Source organism: Pseudophryne corroboree, chromosome 3, assembly GCF_028390025.1.
Source record: "Pseudophryne corroboree isolate aPseCor3 chromosome 3, aPseCor3.hap2, whole genome shotgun sequence".
Taxonomy (NCBI): domain Eukaryota; kingdom Metazoa; phylum Chordata; class Amphibia; order Anura; family Myobatrachidae; genus Pseudophryne; species Pseudophryne corroboree.
In genome coordinates, this window is record NC_086446.1 from 533,369,800 (window position 1) to 533,396,561 (window position 26,762).

The 26,762-nt window shown below is 47.7% G+C and overlaps 1 protein-coding gene across 7 annotated transcripts in view; it reads right to left on the reverse strand.

Annotated features, from left to right (window-relative positions):
- The window catches only part of SLC39A11 (solute carrier family 39 member 11), a 1,124,245-nt gene that overhangs the window by 104,659 nt on the left and 992,824 nt on the right, over window positions 1-26,762 (reverse strand). For all 7 annotated transcript variants that reach the window (XM_063961150.1, XM_063961149.1, XM_063961147.1 and 4 more), the window contains exon 7: window positions 7,838-7,907. In XM_063961150.1, the coding sequence (XP_063817220.1) occupies window positions 7,838-7,907 (70 nt within the window). The remainder of the gene's footprint in view (window positions 1-7,837; window positions 7,908-26,762) is intronic.

The window sequence follows — 26,762 nt, forward strand, 5'->3', positions numbered from 1 at the left end:
ATCCTTCCTAGCTTTTATCAGCGTAGGAATGACTTCAACCGGAATGCCCTTCTCAATCAGGATCCGGCGTTCAACCGCCATGCCGTCAAACACAGCCGCGGTAAGTCTTGGAACAGACAGGGCCCCTGCTGTAGCAGGTCCTGTCGGAGCGGCAGAGGCCAAGGGTCCTCTGAGATCATTTCTTGTAGTTCCGGGTACCAAGTCCTTCTTGACCAATCCGGAACGATGAGTATAGTTATTACTCCTCTCTTTCTTATTATCCTCAGTACCTTTGGTATGAGAGGAAGAGGAGGGAACACATAAACCGACTGGTACACTCACGGTGTCACTAGAGCGTCCACAGCTATCGCCTGAGGGTCCCTTGACCTGGCGCAATATCTTTTTAGCTTTTTGTTGAGGCGGGACGCCATCATGTCCACCTGTGGCCTTTCCCAACGATTTACAATCAGCTGGAAGACTTCTGGATGAAGTCCCCACTCTCCCGGGTGGAGGTCGTGCCTGCTTAGGAAGTCTGCTTCTCAGTTGTCCACTCCCGGAATGAACACTGCTGACAGTGCTATCACGTGATTTTCCACCCATCGGAGAATCCTTGTGGCTTCTGCCATCGCCATCCTGCTTCTTGTGCCGCCCTGTCGGTTTACATGGGCGACCGCCGTGATGTTGTCTGACTGAATCAGCACCGGCTGGTTTTGAAGCAGGGGTTTTGCTTGACTTAGGGCATTGTAAATGGCCCTTAGTTCCAGAATATTTATGTGTAGGGAAGCTTCCTGACTCGACCATTGTCCTTGGAAGTTTCTTCCCTGAGTGACTGCCCCCCAACCTCGGAGGCTTGCATCCGTGGTCACCAGGACCCAGTCCTGTATGCCGAATCTGCGGCCCTTGAGTAGATGAGCACTCTGCAGCCACCACAGCAGAGACACCCTGGCCCTCGGGGACAGGGTGATCAGCCGATGCATCTGAAGATGCGATCCGGACCACTTGTCTAACAGATCCCACTGAAAGATCCGTGCATGGAATCTGCCGAATGGAATTGCCTCGTAAGAAGCTACCATCTTTCCCAGGACTCGCGTGCAGTGATGCACCGACACCTGTTTTGGTTTTAGGAGGTCTCTGACCAGAGATGACAACTCCTTGGCCTTCTCCTCCGGGAGAAACACCTTCTTCTGTTCTGTGTCCAGAATCATACCCAGGAACAGCAGACGCGTCGTAGGAACCAGCTGCGACTTCGGGATATTCAGAATCCAGCCGTGCTGTTGTAGCACTTCCTGAGATAGTGCTACTCCGACCAACAACTGCTCCCTGGACCTCGCCATTTTAAGGAGATCGTCCAAGTACGGGATAATTATAACTCCCTTCTTTCGAAGGAGTATCATCATTTCGGCCATTACTTTGGTAAATACCCTCGGTGCCGTGGACAGACCAAACGGCAACGTCTGGAATTGGTAATGGCAGTCCTGTACCACAAAATGGAGGTACACCTGGTGAGGTGGGTAAATGGGGACATGTAGGTAAGCATCCTTGATGTCCAGTGATACCATGTAATCCCCCTCTTCCAGGCTTGCAATAACCGCCCTGAGCGATTCCATTTTGAACTTGAACTTCCTTTTATAAGTGTTCAAGGATTTCAAATTTAGAATGGGTCTCACCGAACCGTCCTGGGGAGTAGCTGGCAAGGCTGAGGGGGAGACGTCTTGAATTCCAGCTTGTATCCCTGAGATACCACTTGTAGAACCCAGAGATCCACCTGTGAGCGAACCCACTGGTCGCTGAAGTTCCGGAGACGGGCCTCCACCGCACCTGGCTCCACATGTGGAGCCCCAGCGTCATGCGGTGGATTTAGTGGAAGCAGGGGAGGATTTTTGTTCTTGGGAACTGGCTGTATGGTGCAGCTTTTTCCCTCTACCCCTGCCTCTGGGCAGAAAGGACGCGCCTCTAACCCGCTTGCCTTTCTGGGGCCGAAAGGACTGTACTTGATAATACGGTGCTTTCTTAGGCTGTGAGGGAACCTGAGGTAAAAAGGTCGACTTCCCAGCTGTTGCTGTGGATACGAGGTCCGAAAGACCGTCCCCAAACAATTCCTCACCCTTATAAGGCAAAATTTCCATGTGCCTTTTAGAATCAGCATCACCTGTCCACTGCCGAGTCCATAATACTCTCCTGGCAGAAATGGACATCGCATTAATTCTAGATGCCAGCCGGCAAATGTCCCTCTGTGCATCTCTCATATATAAGACTACGTCTTTAATATGCTCTATGGTTAGCAATATAGTGTCCCTGTCAAGGGAATCAATGTTATCAGACAGGGAATCAGACCACGCTGCTGCAGCGCTACACATCCATGCTGAAGCAATAGCAGGTCTCAGTATAGTACCTGAGTGTGTATACACAGACTTCAGGATAGCCTCCTGCTTTCTATCTGCAGGCTCCTTTAAGGCGGCCGTATCCTGAGACGGCAGTGCCACCTTTTTTGATAAGCGTGTGAGCGCCTTGTCCACCTTAGGGGATGTCTCCCAGCGTAACCTATCCGTTGGCGGGAAAGGGTACGCCATTAGTAACCGCTTAGAAATTACTAGTTTCTTATCTGGGGAACCCCACGCTTCTTCATACAATTCATTTAACTCATCAGATGGGGGAAAAGTCACTGGCTGCTTTTTCTCCCCAAACATAATACCCTTTTTTGTGGTAACCGGGTTTATGTCAGCAATGTGTAAAACATCTTTCATAGCCGTAATCATACATCGGATGGTCCTTGTGGACTGTACATTTATCTCATCCTCGTCGACACTGGAGTCAGACTCCGTGTCGACATCTGTGTCTGCCATCTGAGTCAGCGGGCTTTTTTGAGCCCCTGATGGCCTCTGAGACGCCTGGGCAGGTGCGGGCTGAGATGCCGACTGTCCCATGGCTGTCACGTCGTCAAACTTTTTATGTAAGGAGTTGACACTGTCGGTTAAAAACCTTCCACATATCCATCCACTCCGGTGTCGGCCCAGCAGGGGGCGACATCACACTTATCGGCTCCTGCTCCGCCTCCACGTAACCCTCCTCATCAAACATGTCGACACAGCCATACCGACACACCGCACACACACAGGGAATGCTCTGACTGAGGACAGGACCCCACAAAGTCCATTGGGGAGACAGAGAGAGAGTATGCCAGCACATACCACAGCGCTATATAATCAGGGATTTACACTAACAAAAGCGATTTTCCCTATAGCTGCTTTTATATATAGTTTGCGCCTAAATTTAGTGCCCCCCTTCTCTTTTTTACCCTTGATGCCTGGAAACTGCAGGGGAGAGCCTGGGGAGCTGTCTTCCAGCGGAGCTGTGAAGAGAAAATGGCGCCGGTGTGCTGAGGAAGATAGCCCCGCCCCCTTCTCGGCGGACTTCTCCCGCTTTTTAATCTGTATAATGGCGGGGGATTATGCACATATACAGCTTAAAAGCTGTATTATGTGTCAATTAGCCATGTAAGGTACTCTAATTGCTGCCCAGCCCCCCCCCCCCCCCCCCCCAGCGCCCTGCACCTATCAGTGACCTGAGTGTGTGGTGTGCATAGGGAGCAATGGCGCACAGCTGCAGTGCTGTGCGCTACCTTAATGAAGACCGAAGTCTTCAGCCGCCGATTTTCAGGATTCTCTTCTGTCTTCTGGCTCTGCAAGGGGGACGGCTGCGCGGCTCCGTGACCGGACGATCGAGGTCGGGCCCTGTGTTCGATCCCTCTGGAGCTAATGGTGTCCAGTAGCATTAGAAGCCCAAGCTAGCTGCAAGCAGGTAGGTTCGCTTCTCTCCCCTCAGTCCCTCGTAGCAGTGAGTCTGTTGCCAGCAGATCTCACTGAAAATAAAAAACCTAACAAATACTTTCTTTTTCTAGAAGCTCAGGAGAGCCCCTAGTGTGCAACCAGCTCGGGCCGGGCACAGATTCTAACTGAGGTCTGGAGGAGGGGCATAGAGGGAGGAGCCAGTGCACACCAGATAGTACCTAATCTTTCTTTTAGAGTGCCCAGTCTCCTGCGGAGCCCGTCTATTCCCCATGGTCCTTACGGAGTACCCAGCATCCACTAGGACGTCAGAGAAATGGCCAGATGCAAGTAATGTTGCATAGTTTGAACCGACAAGATTGTGCCAGAGTTTGGATGTGGGGTGCAAAGGAGAGGGAGGAGGGGTGCAAAGCAGCGGAGTTGGGGAACGGGGGAGAAGATGGTGTTGTCAGCAGTGATAGAGATATTGGTAGGGGAGTTACTCTGGCTGGGAGAAAGATAATGAGTTCAGTTTTGTCCATGTTGAGCTTCAAAGAGCGCTCAGACATCCAGGAGGTGATGACGGAGAGGCAGCTGTAAACCTGAGAGCGGAGAGGCAGCTGTAAACCTGAGAGCGAACACATCAGGAGAGGAGAGGTAGAGTTGTGTGTCATCAGCATAGAGGTGGTATTGAAGGCCAAACATAAACAGTACCTTATAGTGCAGAGAAGACCCGCCGGCGGGAAAGTGCGTGACCGCCGGCGGGTTTTCTCTGCACTATAAGGTACTGTTTATGTTTGCACTAGCACTTTTGTTTCACCTTGATAAAGGGGCACACATGCCCCGAAACGTTGGCCTGTACATGTAGTGACATGGAATAAATTTTTACAGCATTTTTTCACTACTGAGAGTCTCCGAGTGCCGCTGCTTGTATGATGTGCTAAGTATTGATTGTTTCCAGAGGGCACCGGAGCAAATATCTAGTGAGGGGTGAGTGCCGGTCCTATGTACTGTGTATATATATATATATATATATATATATATATATATATATGTGTGTATATATATATATATATATATATATATATATATATATAGACAAAAACAAGGGTTCTCTTGGGAGCTTGACCACCACAGATATCTTTTATTATAAAATCATTTATTAAAAAACATGTTACATATATACTTCCATAACATGAATCACAGGATCACACATGTCACTTAATTTGATGGTCTGTTAGTATCTACAGGAATACACTCTCAGTGAATTCATGCTCTGTTTGTATTTCTTTTGGGTGAAGCCATTCTTTGATTTACACCCCTGGTGAAGTCCTAAGGGACGAAACGCGTTGGGTTTCAACGATTGTGCGTTTCCTTAAATCGGTGAACAGATCATACATGCTTTCTCATGCTGAGGAATAAGTACTTCACCCAATGATTGAAAACACCTTATAATAGATTATCAGAAATGAATGTATTACTTAAGTGACATGTGTGATCCTGTGATTCATGTTATGGAAGTATATATGTAACATGTTTTATAATAAATGATTTTATAATATAAGATATCTGTGGTGGTCAAGCTCCCAAGAGAACCCTTGTTTTTGTCCATTCTTCTGACAGGGGGTATTTCTCAGTGGTTTGAGCTATCAGACAATAGCGCAATTAAGGGGTCTTAATTTCCTTTTTTATATATATATATATATATATGAAATATATTCCTATATATATATATATATATATATATATATATAAAAATGTGGGATACTGGTTTAAAAAAATGTACATGTCAGTGAACCAGTCAGTGCATATTTACTAAGCTCCCTCCTCAGTGCTGTGTACTCTGCAGCCAGCCTTTTAGCATGTTAGCCCTGGCCCCCATTGCTGATACTGTGGTCCAGTGTAAGTGGGTAGCCGCAGGACGCACCTACTTTTTTGGTGTGCATGCAGCCAGGGTTTGCTAGTTAAGACGCGGCCGCCAGAGACTCCCGCCTCCGGCTCCAGTCCATCCTCTCTCTAGCCGGGTGCGCGCGTGTGTCGTCACGTGCGACGTCATGACGTCACACGCGCAATGTACCGGCGGCCGCATCCCGGAAGCACAGGGAGCCGCGTCTAGTGCTTCTGGCTCCCTACAGCAGGACAGTTGCTGTCGGGGAGCTAGCGGAAGCTATTCCTACAGAAGAACTGGGCTCATTAGCGCCCCCTACAGCCCAGCACCCGGGGCACGTGCGCCCCCCCCCCCCCCCTAGTTTCGGCCCTGCCTATCAGGAAGTTGTGTTCCTACAGTGTGACTGTTCTTGTGACTGCTTATCCTACACTCATGTCTTCCCTGTATGTCACTCGCTAATTACAGTGCAGCAATGCTGACTTCACGTATCTGTCACTTTTACCTGCTGTCTTGCAGCCTTTGCTTGCCTACCCACTGTACAGTAAGTGCTTTTATATAAAAAAATACATGTATATTTTGCTCATTGTCCTGAAAAAAATGGCACAAATAAATGTAATTTACCTACTGTATTAAAAAGCATATACTGTAAAATATAACGCACAAATTCCTACATGAGAGTGTAATTCTCAGTATATTTTGCTCTCTGAGATGGGAGTACCACCTCATCGTACTGTATCTTATATAGCAAGTAGTTGTTTGTTTTTTTTTTCTACAAATGTCTATTGCAGGAATGAGAAACATTATAGCAGCTCACACTCAGATGGACTGCTAATAGGAATCTGCTCATTATTATAGAGACCGTTACGTTATGTAGGTAGTGTATTTTCTTTTCACATAGTCTTTTAAACTCATGTATATACAAACATTTACTAAAATATAATTTAAGTCTATACTGCAGCTCTGAGTCAAAACAATAAAAATATTAGCAAAACCAATATTAAAAGCTATCAAATATATTCGACTATTTACATTCATTTGTAAAATGGGATGCGGTAAAGATGCCGGCTGTCAGGATCCTGGTAGTCGGAATACCGACACCCGACAGGGTCGGGAAGCCAACTGCGGAATCCCAACAACCGGGATACCGACCATAAGTATGGCAGCCGGGTTAAGGTTAGAGCATGGGGGTGGGAAGTTAGGGTAAAGGGCCCCATACACTAGAACGATAATGCCCGATTTTATCCAATTTTGGGCCGATATATCGGTTGAAATCGGACATTTTGGAGGTGTATCCGATCTGATCCGATCCGCGTTCCCGCGAGGGTCGGATCGGCTCCCCTAGATCGTTAGTGCTGTACTCGTGATATTTCGGTTCCCGTAGGCACAGCTGGGATCTCATACGATATATCGCATACAAAATGTACCAAATCATATGGAATCGTATGGAACCACTCCTGGGAAGCTCCCGGGAGAGTTCAACGGAAATCGCCTTCGACTTCAGCCTCAGGACATTTCGTTGTAGTGTATGGGGCCCTTTAGGCTGCTGGGCGGGGGGGTTAGAATTAGGCCCCATTGGGGGGAGCTTTGGGTTAGGCACCACTTGGGGGAGGCTAGAGTTTGGTTGTGGGAACAGAGGTTTAGAATTAGGGGTTAGGGGAGATGGAGGAACATACTTACCTTGCAGAATTTCACAGATCGGGATGCCAGCGTCGGTATTGTGACTGCCGGCATCGCATCTGGCGGTCATTCATACTGAAGTCAACAGAACTCTAATCCTGTTGGAAATTCTACCACATAATTTTCATTTTCTCTTAAATAACCTTATTTATGAAATGTTTATAAATAAATATTTTATTAATATTTTTATTGTATGTTTGTGGTCCTTTAAATAATTGTACAAGGATCCCAGCAGTTGAAATACCGATGCCGAGATCCCGACACTGCTCGGAATGCTGACACTGGCATCTCAAATAGGGTCACCTGCCCGGCACCGGGATCCCGAACGAGCAAGTGCTGGAACTCTGGACATGTAAGCTGTATTGGGAGGGAGAGCAGGGGGCTTAGGCTGTGGCCCGGGGGGTAAGGTTTAGGCTGCGGGGAGGTTACCCCTATATATCTACTCAACCGCTTCAGTGTCGGAGTGAATGACATTTGTTAACAACATATGTAGAGACCCCTGCCCCCTCCTACAAAAAAACAGCCTTACCTGGCACTGTCGAATGTCGCAGATGCAGTTTTCCCAATAGCACCAAATCCTACGCCAACCGCTAGTCCCTCTGAAAGAGAAGAACACCTCGCGTCATGCTGTGCTTTACCAGACCTCTATGTTAATGTTTCTTGATAGTAACTATAGTGTTCATTGAGTCAAATGCAAACGGAGGACAAGGCTGATGCGATTTGCCACCCTAATAGCCAATAAGCAATTTCCAGGTGCTTGTCACCGGCAGAGGGTACCTGAGGCATCTGGGTCTGGGGGCATTAAAATGTAAAACTATGTTTTCGTAAAGTCTAAAGTAGTATTTATTTTACTGAAACACAACCATAAAACACTTTCCATTGGGTACATTATACTATATGCTCATGTTGAGTGGTGAGAAGGATGAAAACAAATACAGGTATAATGGTAATTACTAATAATTTCATCAAGGTGTTTACTATACTGTATATTATTATATAACATTAATTGGTTGTCATTTTTTCCCCTTTACTGCATGGATTGAAATATGCAGTACATACTGTACAGAATTGGACTGAAATCTACATTTAAATTGCTGAGTAAATATTATATTTCTACTGCTCTTAAAATAGTATACAAGGGGAGATTTGCAATGCTATATTAATAATGACAATAAAAATAATAAAAACAACAAAGATAATAACAAATAATAATAATAATAATAACAATAATTATAATACAGTAAGTGATTTCCAAATCTATTACATTCTAGGCTATTCAGGTGGATTTATTGCAAGTGTTTCTACAATATTTTCTACAATGAAATACATGGGATCTGGTGAACTGATCCTGCCTGTAATGCATTGTGTCACATAATTTCTGCTTTGGTTCTCACTATTCTGCCTTGAAGCAAAGTAGACTCTACAATACATATGTAATACCAGTAAAGAATTACTGAAGGCATGGTAAAGTATTATTATTACCAGCTATTTATATAGCACACACATATTCCGCATCACTTTACAGAGAATAATCATTCACATCTGTCTCTACCCTAGGGTGTAATTCAGATCTGATCACAGCAGAAAATTTGTTAGCAGTTGGGCAAAACCATGTGCACTGCAGGGGGGGGCAGATAATAAGAATTTACTTACCGATAATTCTATTTCTCGTAGTCCGTAGTGGATGCTGGGAACTCCGTAAGGACCATGGGGAATAGCGGCTCCGCAGGAGACTGGGCACAAAAGTAAAGCTTTAGGACTACCTGGTGTGCACTGGCTCCTCCCCCTATGACCCTCCTCCAAGCCTCAGTTAGGATACTGTGCCCGGACGAGCGTACACAATAAGGAAGGATTTTGAATCCCGGGTAAGACTCATACCAGCCACACCAATCACACCGTACAACCTGTGATCTGAACCCAGTTAACAGCATGATAACAGCGGAGCCTCTGAAAAGATGGCTCACAACAACAAAAACCCGATTTTTGTAACAGCAACTATGTACAAGTATTGCAGACAATCCGCACTTGGGATGGGCGCCCAGCATCCACTACGGACTACGAGAAATAGAATTATCGGTAAGTAAATTCTTATTTTGTCTGACGTCCTAGTGGATGCTGGGAACTCCGTAAGGACCATGGGGATTATACCAAAGCTCCCAAACGGGCGGGAGAGTGCGGATGACTCTGCAGCACCGAATGAGAGAACTCCAGGTCCTCCTCAGCCAGGGTATCAAATTTGTAGAATTTAGCAAACGTGTTTGCCCCTGACCAAGTAGCTGCTCGGCAAAGTTGTAAAGCCGAGACCCCTCGGGCAGCCGCCCAAGATGAGCCCACCTTCCTTGTGGAATGGGCTTTTACAGATTTAGGCTGTGGCAGGCCTGCCACAGAATGTGCAAACTGAATTGTACTACAAATCCAACGAGCAATAGTCTGCTTAGAAGCAGGAGCACCCAGCTTGTTGGGTGCATAAAGGATAAACAGCGAGTCAGATTTTCTGACTCCAGCCGTCCTGGAAACATATATTTTCAGGGCCCTGACTACATCCAGCAACTTGGAGTCCTCCAAGTCCCGAGTAGCCGCAGGTACCACAATAGGCTGGTTCAGGTGAAACGCTGAAACAACCTTAGGGAGAAATTGAGGACGAGTCCTCAATTCTGCCCTGTCCGCATGAAAAATTAGGTAAGGGCTTTTATAGGATAAAGCCGCCAATTCTGACACACGCCTGGCCGAAGCCAGGGCCAACAGCATTACCACTTTCCATGTGAGATATTTTAAGTCCACAGTGGTGAGTGGTTCAAACCAATGTGATTTTAGGAACCCCAAAACTACATTGAGATCCCAAGGTGCCACTGGAGGCACAAAAGGAGGCTGTATATGCAGTACCCCCTTGACAAACGTCTGAACTTCAGGAACTGAAGCCAGTTCTTTCTGGAAGAAAATCGACAGGGCCGAAATTTGAACCTTAATGGACCCTAATTTTAGGCCCATAGACAGTCCTGTTTGCAGGAAATGCAGGAAACGACCCAGTTGAAATTCCTCTGTGGGGGCCTTCCTGGCCTCGCACCACGCAACATATTTACGCCAAATATGGTGATAATGTTGTGCGGTTACATCCTTCCTGGCTTTGATCAGGGTAGGGATGACTTCATCCGGAATGCCTTTTTCCTTCAGGATCCGGCGTTCAACCGCCATGCCGTCAAACGCAGTCGCGGTAAGTCTTGGAACAGACAGGGTCCCTGCTGGAGCAGGTCCCTTCTTAGAGGTAGAGGCCACGGGTCCTCTGTGAGCATCTCTTGAAGTTCCGGGTACCAAGTCCTTCTTGGCCAATCCGGAGCCACGAGTATAGTTCTTACTCCTCTCCGTCTTATAATTCTCAGTACCTTGGGTATGAGAGGCAGAGGAGGGAACACATACACTGACTGGTACACCCATGGTGTTACCAGAGCTTCCACAGCTATTGCCTGAGGGTCCCTTGACCTGGCGCAATACCTGTCTAGTTTTTTGTTGAGGCGGGACGCCATCATGTCCACCTTTGGATTTTCCCAACGGTTCACAATCATGTGGCAGACTTCTGGATGAAGTCCCCACTCTCCCGGGTGGAGGTCGTGCCTGCTGAGGAAGTCTGCTTCCCAGTTGTCCACTCCCGGAATGAACACTGCTGACAGTGCTATCACATGATTTTCCGCCCAGCGAATAATCCTTGCAGCTTCTGCCATTGCCCTCCTGCTTCTTGTGCCGCCCTGTCTGTTTACGTGGGCGACTGCCGTGATGTTGTCTGACTGGATCAGCACCGGCTGACCTTGAAGCAGAGGTCTTGCTAGGCTTAGAGCATTGTAGATGGCCCTTAGCTCCAGGATATTTATGTGAAGTGATGTCTCCAGGCTTGACCACAAGCCCTGGAAATTTCTTCCCTGTGTGACTGCTCCCCAGCCTCTCAGGCTGGCATCCATGGTCACCAGGACCCAGTCCTGAATGCCGAATCTGCGGCCTTCTAGAAGATGAGCACTCTGCAACCACCACAGGAGAGACACCCTTGTCTTTGGTGACAAGATTATCCGCTGATGCATCTGAAGATGCGACCCGGACCATTTGTCTAGCAGATCCCACTGGAAGGTTCTTGCGTGGAATCTGCCGAATGGGATTGCTTCGTAGGAAGCCACCATTTTTCCCAGGACCCTTGTGCATTGATGCACTGAGACTTGGCCTGGTTTTAGGAGATTTCTGACTAGCTCGGATAACTCCCTGGCTTTCTCCTCCGGGAGAAAAACCTTTTTCTGGACTGTGTCCAGGATCATCCCTAGGAATAGAAGGCGTGTCGTCGGGATCAGCTGCGATTTTGGAATATTGAGAATCCAACCGTGCTGCCGCAACACTATCTGAGATAGTGCTACCCCGACTTCCAACTGTTCCCTGGATCTTGCCCTTATCGGGAGATCGTCCAAGTAAGGGATAACTAAAACTCCCTTCCTTCGAAGGAGTATCATCATTTCGGCCATTACCTTGGTAAAGACCCGGGGTGCCGTGGACAAGCCAAACGGCAGCGTCTGAAACTGATAGTGACAATTCTGTACCACAAACCTGAGGTACCCTTGGTGAGAAGGGTAAATTGGGACATGTAGGTAAGCATCTTTGATGTCCAGAGACACCATATAATCCCCTTCTTCCAGGTTTGCAATCACTGCTCTGAGTGACTCCATCTTGAATTTGAACCTCTGTATGTAAGTGTTCAAGGATTTTAGATTTAAAATAAGAATTTACTTACCGATAATTCTATTTCTCATAGTCCGTAGTGGATGCTGGGACTTCCGTAAGGACCATGGGGAATAGCGGCTCCGCAGGAGACTGGGCACAAAAAGTAAAAGCTTTAGACTAGCTGGTGTGCACTGGCTCCTCCCCCTATGACCCTCCTCCAAGCCTCAGTTAGGATACTGTGCCCGGACGAGCGTACATAATAAGGAAGGATTTTGAATCCCGGGTAAGACTCATACCAGCCACACCAATCACACTGTACAACCTGTGATCTGAACCCAGTTAACAGTATGATAAACGTAGGAGCCTCTGAAAAGATGGCTCACAACAATAAACAACCCGATTTTTTTGTAACAATAACTATATACAAGTATTGCAGACAATCCGCACTTGGGATGGGCGCCCAGCATCCACTACGGACTATGAGAAATAGAATTATCGGTAAGTAAATTCTTATTTTCTCTGACGTCCTAGTGGATGCTGGGACTTCCGTAAGGACCATGGGGATTATACCAAAGCTCCCAAACGGGCGGGAGAGTGCGGATGACTCTGCAGCACCGAATGAGAGAATTCCAGGTCCTCCTCAGCCAGGGTATCGAATTTGTAAAATTTTGCAAACGTGTTTGCCCCTGACCAAGTAGCTGCTCGGCAAAGTTGTAAAGCCGAGACCCCTCGGGCAGCCGCCCAAGATGAGCCCACTTTTCTTGTGGAATGGGCTTTAACAGATTTTGGCTGTGGCAGTCCTGCCACAGAATGTGCAAGCTGAATTGTACTACAAATCCAACGAGCAATCGTCTGCTTAGAAGCAGGAGCACCCAGCTTGTTGGGTGCATACAGGATAAACAGCGAGTCAGATTTTCTGACTCCAGCCGTCCTGGAAACATATATTTTCAGGGCCCTGACTACGTCCAACAACTTGGAGTCCTCCAAGTCCCTAGTAGCCGCAGGCACCACAATAGGTTGGTTCATGTGAAACGCTGAAACCACCTTAGGGAGAAATTGAGGACGAGTCCTCAATTCTGCCCTGTCTGAATGAAAAATTAGGTAAGGGCTTTTATATGACAAAGCCGCCATTTCTGAGACCCGCCTGGCTGACGCCAGAGCTAACAGCATGACCACCTTCCATGTGAGATATTTTAATTCCACAGTGGTGAGTGGTTCAAACCAATGTGATTTTAGGAACCCTAAAACTACATTGAGATCCCAAGGTGCCACTGGTGGCACAAAAGGAGGTTGTATATGCAGTACCCCCTTGACAAACGTCTGAACTTCAGGCAATGAAGCCAGTTCTTTCTGGACGAAGATCGACAGGGCCGAAATTTGAACCTTAATGGATCCTAATTTTAGGCCCATAGACAGTCCTGCTTGCAGGAAATGCAGGAAACGACCCAGTTGAAATTCCTCTGTGGGGGCCTTCTTAGCCTCACACCAGGAAACATATTTTCGCCAAATGCGGTGATAATGTTTCGCAGTTACATCCTTCCTGGCTTTGATCAGGGTAGGGATGACTTCATCTGGAATGCCTTTTTCCATCAGGATCCGGCGTTCAACCGCCATGCCGTCAAACGCAGCCGCGGTAAGTCTTGGAACAGACAAGGTCCCTGCTGGAGCAGGTCCTTTCTTAGAGGTAGAGGCCACGGGTCCTCCGTGAGCATCTCTTGCAGTTCCGGGTACCAAGTTCTTCTTGGCCAATCCGGAGCCACGAGTATAGTCTTCACTCCTCTCCTTCTTATGATTCTCAGTACTTTTGGAATGAGAGGCAGAGGAGGGAACACATACACCGACTGGTACACCCACGGTGTTACCAGAGCGTCCACCGCTATTGCCTGAGGGTCCCTTGACCTGGCGCAATATCTGTCCAGTTTTTTGTTGAGACGGGACGCCATCATGTCCACCTTTGGTTTTTCCCAACGGTTTACAATCACTTGAAAGACTTCTGGGTGAAGTCCCCACTCCCCCGGGTGGAGGTCGTGTCTGCTGAGGAAGTCTGCTTCCCAGTTGTCCACTCCCGGAATGAACACTGCTGACAGTGCTATCACATGATTTTCCGCCCAGCGAAGAATCCTTGCAGCTTCTGCCATTGCCCTCCTGCTTCTTGTGCCGCCCTGTCTGTTGACGTGGGCGACTGCCGTGATGTTGTCCGATTGGATCAATACCGACTGACCCTGAAGCAGAGGCCTTGCTTGACTTAGGGCATTGTAAATGGCCCTTAGTTCCAGGATATTTATGGGAAGAGACGTTTCCATGCTTGACCACAAGCCCTGGAAATTTCTTCCCTGTGTGACTGCTCCCCAGCCTCTCAGGCTGGCATCGGTGGTCACCAGCATCCAATCCTGAATGCCGAATCTGCGGCCCTCTAGAAGATGAGCACTCTGTAACCACCACAGGAGAGACAACCTTGTCCTTGGAGATAGGGTTATCCGCTGATGCATCTGAAGATGCGATCCGGACCATTTGTCCAGCAGATCCCACTGAAAAGTTCTTGCATGGAATCTTCCGAATGGAATCGCTTCGTAAGAAGCCACCATTTTTCCCAGGACTCTCGTGCATTGATGCACTGACACTTGGCCTGGTTTTAGGAGTTTCCTGACTAGCTCGGATAACTCCCTGGCCTTCTCCTCCGGGAGAAACACCTTTTTCTGGACTGTGTCCAGAATCATCCCCAGGAACAGTAGACGTGTTGTTGGAATCAGCTGTGATTTTGGGATATTTAAGATCCACCCGTGCTGACGTAGCACTACCTGAGATAGTGCTACTCCGACCTCTAACTGTTCCCTGGACCTTGCCCTTATCAGGAGATCGTCCAAGTAAGGGATAATTAAGACGCCTTTTCTTTGAAGAAGAATCATCATTTCGGCCATTACCTTGGTAAAGACCCGTGGTGCCGTGGACAATCCAAACGGCAGCGTCTGAAACTGATAATGACAGTTTTGTACCACAAACCTGAGGTACCCTTGGTGAGAAGGGTAGATTGGGACATGGAGATAAGCATCTTTGATGTCCAGAGACACCATATAGTCCCCTTCTTCCAGGTTCGCTATCACTGCTCTGAGTGACTCCATCTTGAATTTGAACCTTTTTATGTAAGTGTTCAAGGATTTTAGATTTAAAATTGGTCTCACCGAGCCGTCCGGCTTCGGTACCACAAACAGCGTGGAATAATACCCCTTTCCCTGTTGTAGGAGGGGTACCTTGATTTTCACCTGCTGGGAATACAGCTTGTGAATAGCTTCCACTACCGCCTCCCTGTCGGAGGGAGACGTTGGTAGAGCAGACTTCAGGAACCGGCGAGGGGGAGACGTCTCAAATTCCAATTTGTATCCCTGTGATACTACCTGCAGGATCCAGGGGTCCACTTGCGAGTGAGCCCACTGCGCGCTGAAATTCTTGAGACGGCCCCCCACCGTGCCTGAGTCCGCTTGTAAGGCCCCAGCGTCATGCTGAAGACTTGGCAGAAGCGGGGGAGGGCTTCTGCTCCAGGGAAGAGGCTGCCTGGTGCAGTCTTTTTCCCCTACCTCTGCCCCGGGGCAGAAATGAGTGGCCTTTTGCCCGCTTGCCCTTATGGGAACGAAAGGACTGAGTTTGAAAAGACGGTGTCTTTTTCTGCTGAGAGGTGACCTGGGGTAAAAAGGTGGATTTTCCAGCCGTTGCTGTGGCCACCAGGTCCGATAGACCGACCCCAAATAACTCCTCCCCTTTATATGGCAATACTTCCATATGTCGTTTGGAATCCGCATCACCTGACCACTGTCGCGTCCATAACGCTCTTCTGGCAGAAATGGACATCGCACTCACTCTAGATGCCAGGGTACAAATATCCCTCTGTGCATCTCGCATATATAGTAATGCATCCTTTAAATGCTCTATAGTTAATAATATACTGTCCCTATCCAGGGTATCAATATTTTCAGTCAGGGAATCCGACCAAGCCACTCCAGCACTGCACATCCAGGCTGAGGCGAATGCTGGTCGCAGTATAACACCAGTATGTGTGTATATACCTTTTAGGATATTTTCCAGCCTTCTATCAGCTGGTTCCTTAAGGGCGGCCGTATCGGGAGACGGTAACGCCACTTGTTTTGATAAGCGTGTGAGCGCCTTATCTACCCTAGGGGGTGTTTCCCAACGCGCCCTAACCTCTGGCGGGAAAGGGTATAGTGCCAATAATTTATTAGAAATCAGCAGTTTTTTATCGGGGGAAAACCACGCTTTATCACACACCTCATTTAATTCATCTGATTCAGGAAAAACTACTGGTAGTTTTTTCACACCCCACATAATACCCTTTTTTGTGGTACTTGTAGTGTCAGAAATATTCAATGCCTCCTTCATTGCCGTGATCATGTAACGTGTGGCCCTACTGGACATTACGTTTGTCTCCTCACCGTCGACACTGGATTCAGTATCCGTGTCTGGGTCTGTGTCGACCATCTGAGGTAACGGGTGTTTTAGCGCCCCCGACGGTGTCTGAGACGCCTAAACAGGCACTAATTGATTTGCCGGCTGTCTCATGTCGTCAACAGTTTTTTGCAAAGTGCTGACACTGTCACGTAATTCTTTAAATACGACCATCCAGTCAGGTGTCGACTCCCTAGGGGGTGACATCACTAACACAGGCAATTGCTCTGCTTCCACATCATTTTCCTCCTCATACATGTCGACACAATCGTACCGACACCCAGCACACACACAGGGAATGCTCTGAAAGAGGACAGGACCCCACGAGCCCTTTGGGGAGACAGAGGGAGAGTTTGCCAGCACACACCAGAGCGCTATATATATACAGGGATAACCTTATGTAAGTGTTACTCCCTTTATAGCTGCTGTTTTATATTAGCTGCCAATAGTGCCCCCCCTCTCTTGTTTTACCCTGATTCTGTAGCAGGACTGCAGGGGAGAGTCTGGGAGCCTTCCTTCCAGCGGAACTGTGAGGGAAAATGGCTCTTGTGTGCTGAGGAGATAGGCTCCGCCCTCTTCACGGCGGCCTTTTCTCCCGCTTTTTTTAGGAAAACTGGCAGGGGTGAAATGCATCCATATAGCCCAGGAGCTATATGTGATGTATTTCTTTAGCCATATAAGGTTTAAACATGTTTTATTGCGTCTCAGGGCGCTCCCCCCCAGCGCCCTGCACCCTTAGTGACCGGAGTGTGAAGTGTGCTGAGAGCAATGGCGCACAGCTGCAGTGCTGTGCGCTACCTTATCTGAAGACAGGAACGTCTTCTGCCGCCGATTTCTCCGGACCTCTTCGCTCTTCTGGCTCTGTAAGGGGGCCGGCGGCGCGGCTCCGGGACCCATCCAGGCTGAACCTGTGATCGTCCCTCTGGAGCTAATGTCCAGTAGCCAAGAAGCCCAATCCACTCTGCACGCAGGTGAGTTCGCTTCTTCTCCCCTTAGTCCCACGATGCAGTGAGCCTGTTGCCAGCAGGACTCACTGAAAATAAAAAACCTATTTAAACTTTTACTTCTAAGCAGCTCAGGAGAGCCACCTAGCATGCACCCTTCTCGTTCGGGCACAAAAATCTAACTGAGGCTTGGAGGAGGGTCATAGGGGGAGGAGCCAGTGCACACCAGCTAGTCTAAAGCTTTTACTTTTTGTGCCCAGTCTCCTGCGGAGCCGCTATTCCCCATGGTCCTTACGGAAGTCCCAGCATCCACTAGGACGTCAGAGAAAATTGGTCTCACCGAGCCGTCCGGCTTCGGTACCACAAACAGTGTGGAATAATACCCCTTTCCCTGTTGCAGGAGGGGTACCTTGATTATCACCTGCTGGGAATACAGCTTGTGAATGGCTTGCAATACTGCCTCCCTGTCTGAGGGAGACGTCGGTAAAGCAGACTTTTCTTGCAGAAATGGACAGCGCGCTAACTCTTGATGCCAGTCGGCAAATATCCCTCTGCGCATCACGCATATATAAAAATGCATCTTTTAAATGCTCTATAGTCAGTAATATACTGTCCCTATCTAGGGTATCAATATTTTCAGTCAGGGAATCCGACCACGCCACCCCAGCACTGCACATCCAGGCTGAGGCGATTGCCGGTCGCAGTATAACACCCGTGTGAATGTATATACATTTTAGGATATTCTCCTGCTTTCTGTCGGCAGGTTCCTTTAGGGCGGCCGTATCAGGAGAGGGTAGTGCCACCTGTTTAGACAAGCGTGTGAGCGCTTTATCCACCCTAGGGGGTGTTTCCCAACGTGCCCTATCCTCTGGCGGGAAAGGGTATGATGCCAATAACCTTTTAGGAATTATCAGTTTTTTATCGGGGGAAACCCACGCCTCATCACACACTTCATTTAATTCCTCGGATACAGGAAAAACTACAGGCAGTTTTTTTTCTCACCAAACATAATACCCTTTTTAGTGGTACTTGTATTATCAGAAATATGCAAAACATTTTTCATTGCCTCAATCATGTAACGTGTGGCCCTACTGGAAGTTACATTTGTCTCATCATCGTCGACACTGGAGTCAGTATCCGTGTCTGTGTCTGCCATCTGAGGTAACGGGCGTTTTAGAGCCCCTGATGGCGTTTGAGACCCCTGGACAGGCACAAGCCGAGTAGCCGGCTGTCTCATATCGTCAACTGTCTTTCGTAAAGAGCTGACATTGTCACGATATTCCTTCCATAAGCTCATCCACTCAGGTGTCGACTCCCTAGGGGGTGAAAACTCTATTATAGGCAATTGCTCCGCCTCCATCTCATTTTCCTCCTCAAACATGTCGACACAATCGTACCGACACACCGCACACACACAGGGAATGCTCCGATAGAGGACAGGACCTCACTAGCCCTTTGGGGAGACAGTGGGAGAGTATGCCAGCACACACCAGAGCGCTATATATAGACAGGAATACCACTATATAACGTGCTTTTCCCTTTATAGCTGCTGTTATTATCAAAACTGCGCCAAATTAGTGCCCCCCCTCTCTTTTTTACCCTTTCTGTAGTGCAGGACTGCAGGGGAGAGTCAGGGAGACGTCCTTCCAGCGGAGCTGTGATGGAAAATGGCGCCCGTGTGCTGAGGAGATAGGCTCCGCCCCCTTCTCGGCGGCCTTTTCTCCCGCTTTTTGGTGAATTCTGGCAGGGGTTAAAATACATCCATATAGCCCTGGGGGTTATATGTGGTGTATTTTCGCCAGCCAAGGTGTTTTACATTGCTGCTCAGGGCGCCCTCCCCTAGCGCCCTGCACCCTCAGTGACCGGAGTGTGAAGTGTGCCTGAGGAGCAATGGCGCACAGCTGCAGTGCTGTGCGCTACCTTGTTGAAGACTGATGTCTTCTGCCGCCGATTTTTCCGGACCTCTTCTTGCTTCTGGCTCTGTAAGGGGGTCGGCGGCGCGGCTCTGGGACCGGACTCCGAGGCTGGGCCTGTGTTCGGTCCCTCTGGAGCTAATGGTGTCCAGTAAGAAGCCCAAGCTGGCTGCAAGCAGGCAGGTTCGCTTCTTCTCCCCTTAGTCCCTCGATGCAGTGAGCCTGTTGCCAGCAGGTCTCACTGAAAATAAAAAACCTAAAACTAAACTTTCACTAAGAAGCTCAGGAGAGCCCCTAGTGTGCACCCTTCTCGGCCGGGCACAAAAATCTAACTGAGGCTTGGAGGAGGGTCATAGGGGGAGGAGCCAGTGCACACCAGGTAGTCCTAAAGCTTTACTTTTGTGCCCAGTCTCCTGCGGAGCCGCTATTCCCCATGGTCCTTACGGAGTTCCCAGCATCCACTAGGACGTCAGAGAAATAACATTTGCAGAGTGAGTTAGGGTGGGTTACTTTGTTTCTGTGCAGGGTAAATACTGGCTGCTTTATTTTTACACTGCAATTTGGATTTCAGTTTGAACACACCCCACCCAAATGTAACTCTCTCTGCACATGTTATATCTGCCCCCCCCCCTGCAGTGCACATGGTTTTGCCCAATAGCTAACAAATTTGCTGCTGCGATCTTATCTGAATTAGGCCCTATGGGGGTCATTCTGACCCGCTCGCTGCGTTTTAACGCAGCAGAGCGAACGGGTCGCTGCTGCGCATGCCAGAAGGCCGTAGCAGGGATGCGATCACCTCTGTCTGATTGACAGGCAAAGGCGATTGCTGGGCGGAACGGCGGCATTTGGCCGCCGTTTCGTGGGTTTGGTCCGGCCAACGCAGGCGTGGTCACACCGAACGGGGGGGGGGGGGGGGGGGCGAGCCGCAGCGGCTGCGTGACGTCAGCCGCTGCGGGGCCGCGGAGCGATGAGTAACTCCCGGCCAGCACGCTAAAGCTGCGCTGGCCGGGAGCTACTCTTGAAGTGCAAAGGCATCGCTTCTGCGAGGGGGGGCCGGACTGACAAGCGGGGCGGACTAGCCCTGTGCTGGGCGTCCCCCCACATGTCTGGGAAGAAGATCGTAGCTGTGCTAAATTTAGCACAGCTAAGATCAACTCGGAATGTTCCTTAGTACATGCACACACATATACAGTGCAACCACAAAGTATTCACAGCGCTTCACTTTTTCCACATTTTTTTATGTTACAACCTTATTTCAATTTGGAATAAATTAATTTTTCCCCTTAAAATTCTACACACAATACCCCATAATGACAACGTGAATAAAAGTTTTTTTGAGATTTTTTTAAAATGTATTAAAAATGAGAAATCACATGTACATAAGTATTCACAGCCTTTGCTCAATACTTTGTTGATGCACCTTTGGCAGCAATTACAGCCTCAAATCTTTTTGACTACGATGCCACAAGCTTGGCACACCTATCCTCTTTGCAGCACCTCTCAGTCTCCATCAGTTTGGATGGGAAGCGTCGGTACACAGCCATTTTCAGATCTCTCCAGAAAAGTTTAATCGGATTCAAGTCTGAGCTCTGGCTGTGCCGTTCAAGGACATTCACAGAGTTGTCCTGAAGCCACTCCTTTGATATCTTGACTGTGTGCTTAGGGTCGTTGTCCTGCTGAAAGATGAACCGTCGCCCCAGTCTGAGGTCAAGAGCGCTATGGAGCAGATTTTCATCCAGGATGTCTCTGTACATCGCTGCATTTACCTTTCCCTCTATCCTGACTAGTCTCCTAGTTCTTGCTGCTGAGAAACATCCCCACAGCATGATGCTGCCACCACCATGCTTCACTTTAGGGATGGTATTGGCCTGATGATGAGCGGTGCCTGGTTTCCTCCAAACATGATGCCTGAAGTTCAATCTTTGTCTCATCATACCAGAAAATTTTGTTTGTTATGGTCTGAGTCCTTCAGGTGCATTTTGGCAAACTCCAGGTGGGCTGCCATGTGCTTTTTACTAAGGAGTGGCTTCCGTCTGGCCACTCTACCATACAGGCCTGATTGGTGGATAGCTGCAGAGATGGTTGTCCTTCTGGAAGGTTCTCCTCTCTCCACACATTTATGGATGATGGAGGCCACTGTGCTCATTGGGACCTTCAAAGCAGCAGATATTTTTCTATACCCTTCCCCAGATTTGTGCCTTGAGACAATCCTGTCTCGGAGGTCTACAGACAATTCATTTGACTTCTTGCTTGGTTTGTGCTCAGACATGCACTGTCAAATGTGGGACCTTATATAGACAGGTGTGTGCCTTTCCAAATCATGTCCAATCAACTGAATTTACCACAGGTGGTCTCCAATTAAGCTGTAGGAACATCTCACGGATGATCAGTGGAAACATGATGCAAAGGCTGTGAATACTTATACACTTTTACTAAATTAGCAAAAATCACCCCAAGTTTTTTTTCACGTTGTCATTATGGTGTATTGTGTGTAGAATTTTGAGGGGAAAAATTAATTTATTCCATTTTAGAATAAGGATGTAACATAACAAAATGTGGAAAAATTGAAGTGCTATGAATACTTTCCAGATGCACTGTACATACTGGAGTTAATTATAAGATGTCCCTTCATGGTTTCCAAGCACAATCCCCATCATCTAAGAATGCTACCACGAGAGACCTACTGATCACCAGATGTGCGCTGCTAGAAGTGTGAGATTTAGTATAAAGATTGTTTCATTGGCTCTATGACATTCTGTAACTGGGTGTAGTGTGGCTGACCGGCGGTCAGGAGACCGCCGGTCAGCTTACCAACGCCGGGATCATGGCAGCATACCGACGCCGGGATCCCGGCGGGGAGGGGCGAGTGCTGCGGTCGCCACGGGTTCTATTCCCACTCTATGGGTGTCGTGGACACCCACAAGTGAAAATAGTCCCTGTTGGTCGGCATGCCAACCATCGGGATAGTGAGGGGTTGGGATGGTGGAGGAGGGCATGTGACTGTCGGTCTCCCGACCGCCGGTCACATGAATACCACCCCTGTAACCAAGTGAAGGCAATGACGGATCACTCCTACCAGGATTTCAATAATAAACAGATTCAACAAAGCTGTTATATATTTATATTCTTGATTTATTTATGTAACGTGAAAGGAAACCCCCAGGAGAAGCAAAGGAATGAGTCACAAGACAGTCCGGAAAGCAAAGGTTACACTGACCTTTCCCATGTAATTATCATGCACACATTAAAAATGTAATTAGTAAGAAGCGAAAGCCAGTGGAGTAATTAGCTCAGAGCTTGGCACTTGCCTGTCTCCTTGTTTCAGACCTTGGGTTCGTCATGGTGCCAGTGGAAAAGTAGAAGCACACCTATCTATCTATCTATCTATCAAATTGTTCTTATTTTTCATTTCTGCTCCAATGACCTCTGAAGAAAGTTTTACACAGCTGGAAAGAAGGGAAATCACCTGACTTTGGATAGATTGTCATTACTGGACATGGTTAACAAACTTGACCGTTATGTTGTATACTGGACTGCCGTAGTGTGTGGAAGAAACTGGTACTTACAACAGTTCTGGATCCAAATACTGTAAATAGATATTTCTGTCCAGTAATTCTGAAAACCAGAAATACAATATATGCTGGAAAGTCTAAGCTCTTTGGGTATTACTGACACAGAAGGAACTTGGCAGTGAATCTGTGATAAGATAATAGAGACGGTTTTCCTCTGTCAGCCTGGCCTGGCTAGTATTCTTTCCAGAATACCTGAATATTGGCTGACAAGATCATGGAAGCGGTCAGTACAGCTATAGTCACTGCCTAATTCCACTGCACAGGAAATAAAGAAATATAACACCTGGCCACCCTTTCATCCACCCTGTGCAGTCAATAAATGATGCCCACTGAGTACTGGACTACTGTGGACACTAGCTGATAAGATAACAAATGTTCATATAACCATCTTTTAACAGCGTTGTGGTATTATAGGCAGCTTTGTTTTTCTTTTTACTATGTGTTATCTTACAGTTCAAAGGTTGCTTAAGTCAACTGCTTGAGGGGATAGTTAATTATCTTGTCTCAGTAGCAGGCCCCCTTCTGACACATCTAATGCTGTCAGAGGAGGGATTGCGTGGGAGGGAATCCTGCAGGCAGGAAAAATGAGTCTAGCTGTGTGTAAGAGCAGCTCATATAAAGCAGACAGTGAACTGGCTGAATGTATCGTCCATGATAAAAAGGACAAAGGAAGTCTATTTTTTCCTAAACACCATTGACACAAAGAAACATCTTTATTAATGATGAGACCTTTAAAAAAAATGATGCAAACAGCAGTTTAAAGATCAGTAACAACAAAAGAAGGCCAATCAAACACACACTGTACTGTCACCACATGCACAATTCCAGTAGATATATATAATATATATTTATATATATATATATATATATATATATATATATATATATACACATACACACATATACACACACACCTATATATATCTATGGTCTATGCACTGACGGGATGCCGAATGTCAATATACCAACACCAGAAACTAGGGCAGCATGCCGGAAGGGGGGCAAACGCAATGAAGCCCCTTGCGGGCTCGCTGCGCTCACCACAGGTTCTATTCTCCCTCTACGGGTGTCGTGGACCATGGCTACCATCGATGGCGGTAAAACATTTGGTTATCTGCCATAGATAGTAAACCTATTCAACATCGGCTAGGAACTATTGATGGTTTTACAACATCAATGGTCATCCCTAATACAGCATACATCTACACCCAAAACCACTGTGATATGTTTAATCTCTGCCCAGGACAATATAAATTAGGTTTCACCATTGCGGTGGAGACCCATTCAGTAAAGGGGTGGAAAGCAGAGAAGGAAGAAGGCAACAATAATAAATTCTGACCTGCAGTGAAACGTATAGGGAAGAATTCAATTACCCGTGATCCGTTTTTTGCAGTAACAAAGTGCAGTAAAATTCTGTTTTACCACAAAAATGTTATCAGGGTAATTTAATGACCCCATTATTTTCATTTAAAAACATGCAGGATCCAGGATAAGTTCTCGGATCCATGTGTTTACGTGATCGCGGCCGCGGAAACGGATCCGTTCTCGGAGATTCTTTTTCTCCTGCCTCCGGGCAGGTGGAAAAAAAAATCTGCACTACTGAATGTATCCCACTGGGAACAATTACCACAGTAAATTGAATTCCTCCCTTAGTTTATGCAACAGTTAATTGCCCTATATAGTAATCTTTAGGTTGCAGAACGTATTATCTTAACTTCTTTATGCATACTTCAGACTTGTCAGTCTCCATCTCAGCTATAATTGTCTTACAAATTTATTTCACTACTTCATTCTTTCTATGATTTTCACCCCCAAGGGAACATAAAGCTCACTCATCCTATAGAGCTTTAATTTACCATGACAAGGCTTAGGGTAAATGCTAAGGTTGGAGAGATAAAGGGTGTGATTCAGTGCAAGCAGCCAATGTTTTACTTTTGCGCATGCATCCCGATGGTTGCGGCCGGGGGACACAGATCGAAATTGCATAGAGTTCCATACAATGCTAAAAGCCGTCCCTTAACTGTGACTAAGAGGTGGCTATTGGCAGCAGGCGTGTCGGGGTCTGCATTCAAAGATGCGGTTCCACTGGCATGGCGGCCATGTACAGCCAGACATGCTGAGCAACCACAGGGTTGCTCTAAAGTCACATGGTGCGGCTGATGTCTGATTGATGGTGTGCACATCAGCGGATAACATCGGCAGCTGGCCACGGCATTACCGACAGCTACTGCAGCCACCTCTGAATCAGGACTAAAGTCAGTAGTAGGACTATAATAGGAACATTAGAGATACAATACTCCCCTCTTTCAGGAAAGGCTGTGCTAAGTACACGAAAGTCTGAGATTATAACAAATTGTTTCTATTTACTAAGTATTACATTAATGTCTACAAAGGAAAATGGTCTGAAATCTAATTTCCACAATTCCATTCATGGCACTGATTGTTCCAAAGGATAATTATTTTGCTTGTCACAGAGTCTCTTCATAAATTTCATACTGTACATTGTGAAGATATATTTAATATAAAGCAGCAGCTACTGTTTACACTGTGTTGGTATTGTCAGCAAACACTATTCTGATTCGTATATTGTCTAGTACAGATGTGTCCTCATACACCAAGCCTGTCACCAGTTAGCTGCGTCAAGCGGTGCAGCATAATTTTCACCTTAATGTGCATCTTAGTTGTAATCAGATGTGACAAAAGCAGTTTGCGAGACTGCACTAATTAATTTGACATGCAACAATTCTGCATGTGTGTGTCTGAATATGTATGCAAAGCACAACAGAACTTGGCATAGCACTTCATATACAGACTCGGGTCACACACAGTACAGGGCCGGATTGGCGAGTGCTCTTACCGGGGAGGTCCCCGGTGGGCCGAGTGGCGTGCGGGGGCCGCCTCTCATATGTGGCTCCGCCCCCCACGTGTCACGGCCACCAGCAGCTGCTGTAGGGAGCACAGACCAGGCCCTAACTGTGGAGGCGGAGGCTAGCAGGAGAGGACTGTGTAGCCCCGGGTCCTGCAGCAGAGCCGGCCCCAGCCATAACGCAAACTGGGGCCGACTTTGACTTCTGCTGGTGCTGGGCACAATGGGGCATATGCGCCACCATCGCCTCTCCCGGGCTACAGGTCTGCAGCTTGCGATGGGGTTTTAAAAAGGGGGCGTGGCCACTGGGGGGTTTCCGTGATTAGGCCACGCCCCCAACTTTGCCTGGGGTCAAGTGATCATCTGTGTGTCCCGTACCCTGCCTGGTAGCCTCCCTCCCTCTGTGCTGTGGGGACCTGGAGGTAACATTTGACTTATATGTATGTATGCATGCATGATTTCATACATATATGGGCTTGTGTGGAGGGTGGTGACTCCAGGGAACAGGGGGTGGGTGGGTGTGGTGAATTGGATGTAACAGGATGTGTGTGTGTGTGTGTGTGGTAACTTGGTGGGTAACAGGCTGTGTGTGTGGTGTTTTGGGGGTTAACAGGCTGTGTATGTGAGGTGACTGGGATGTAGCATGCTGTGTATGTGAGGTGACTGGGATGTAGCATGCTGTCTATGTGAGGTGACTGGGATGTAGCATGCTGTGTATGTGAGGTGACTGGGATGTAGCATGCTGTGTATGTGAGGTGACTGGGATGTAGCATGCTGTGTATGTGAGGTGACTGGGATGTAATAGGCTGTGTGTGCGGTGACGGGATGGGGTAAAAGGCTATGCGTGTGTGTTGGGGAGGGGGATGGCGGGAGCAGGCTGTGTGTGAGGAGACAGGAGGCACTGTCAGATCCAGGGGGGCGGATGCACACAGACATGGGCCCGTTCCACCCCGCATGTCATTTATAGTGTTCTGTGAAGTGTCACCCCCCCCCCCAGTGTTCTGTGAAGTGT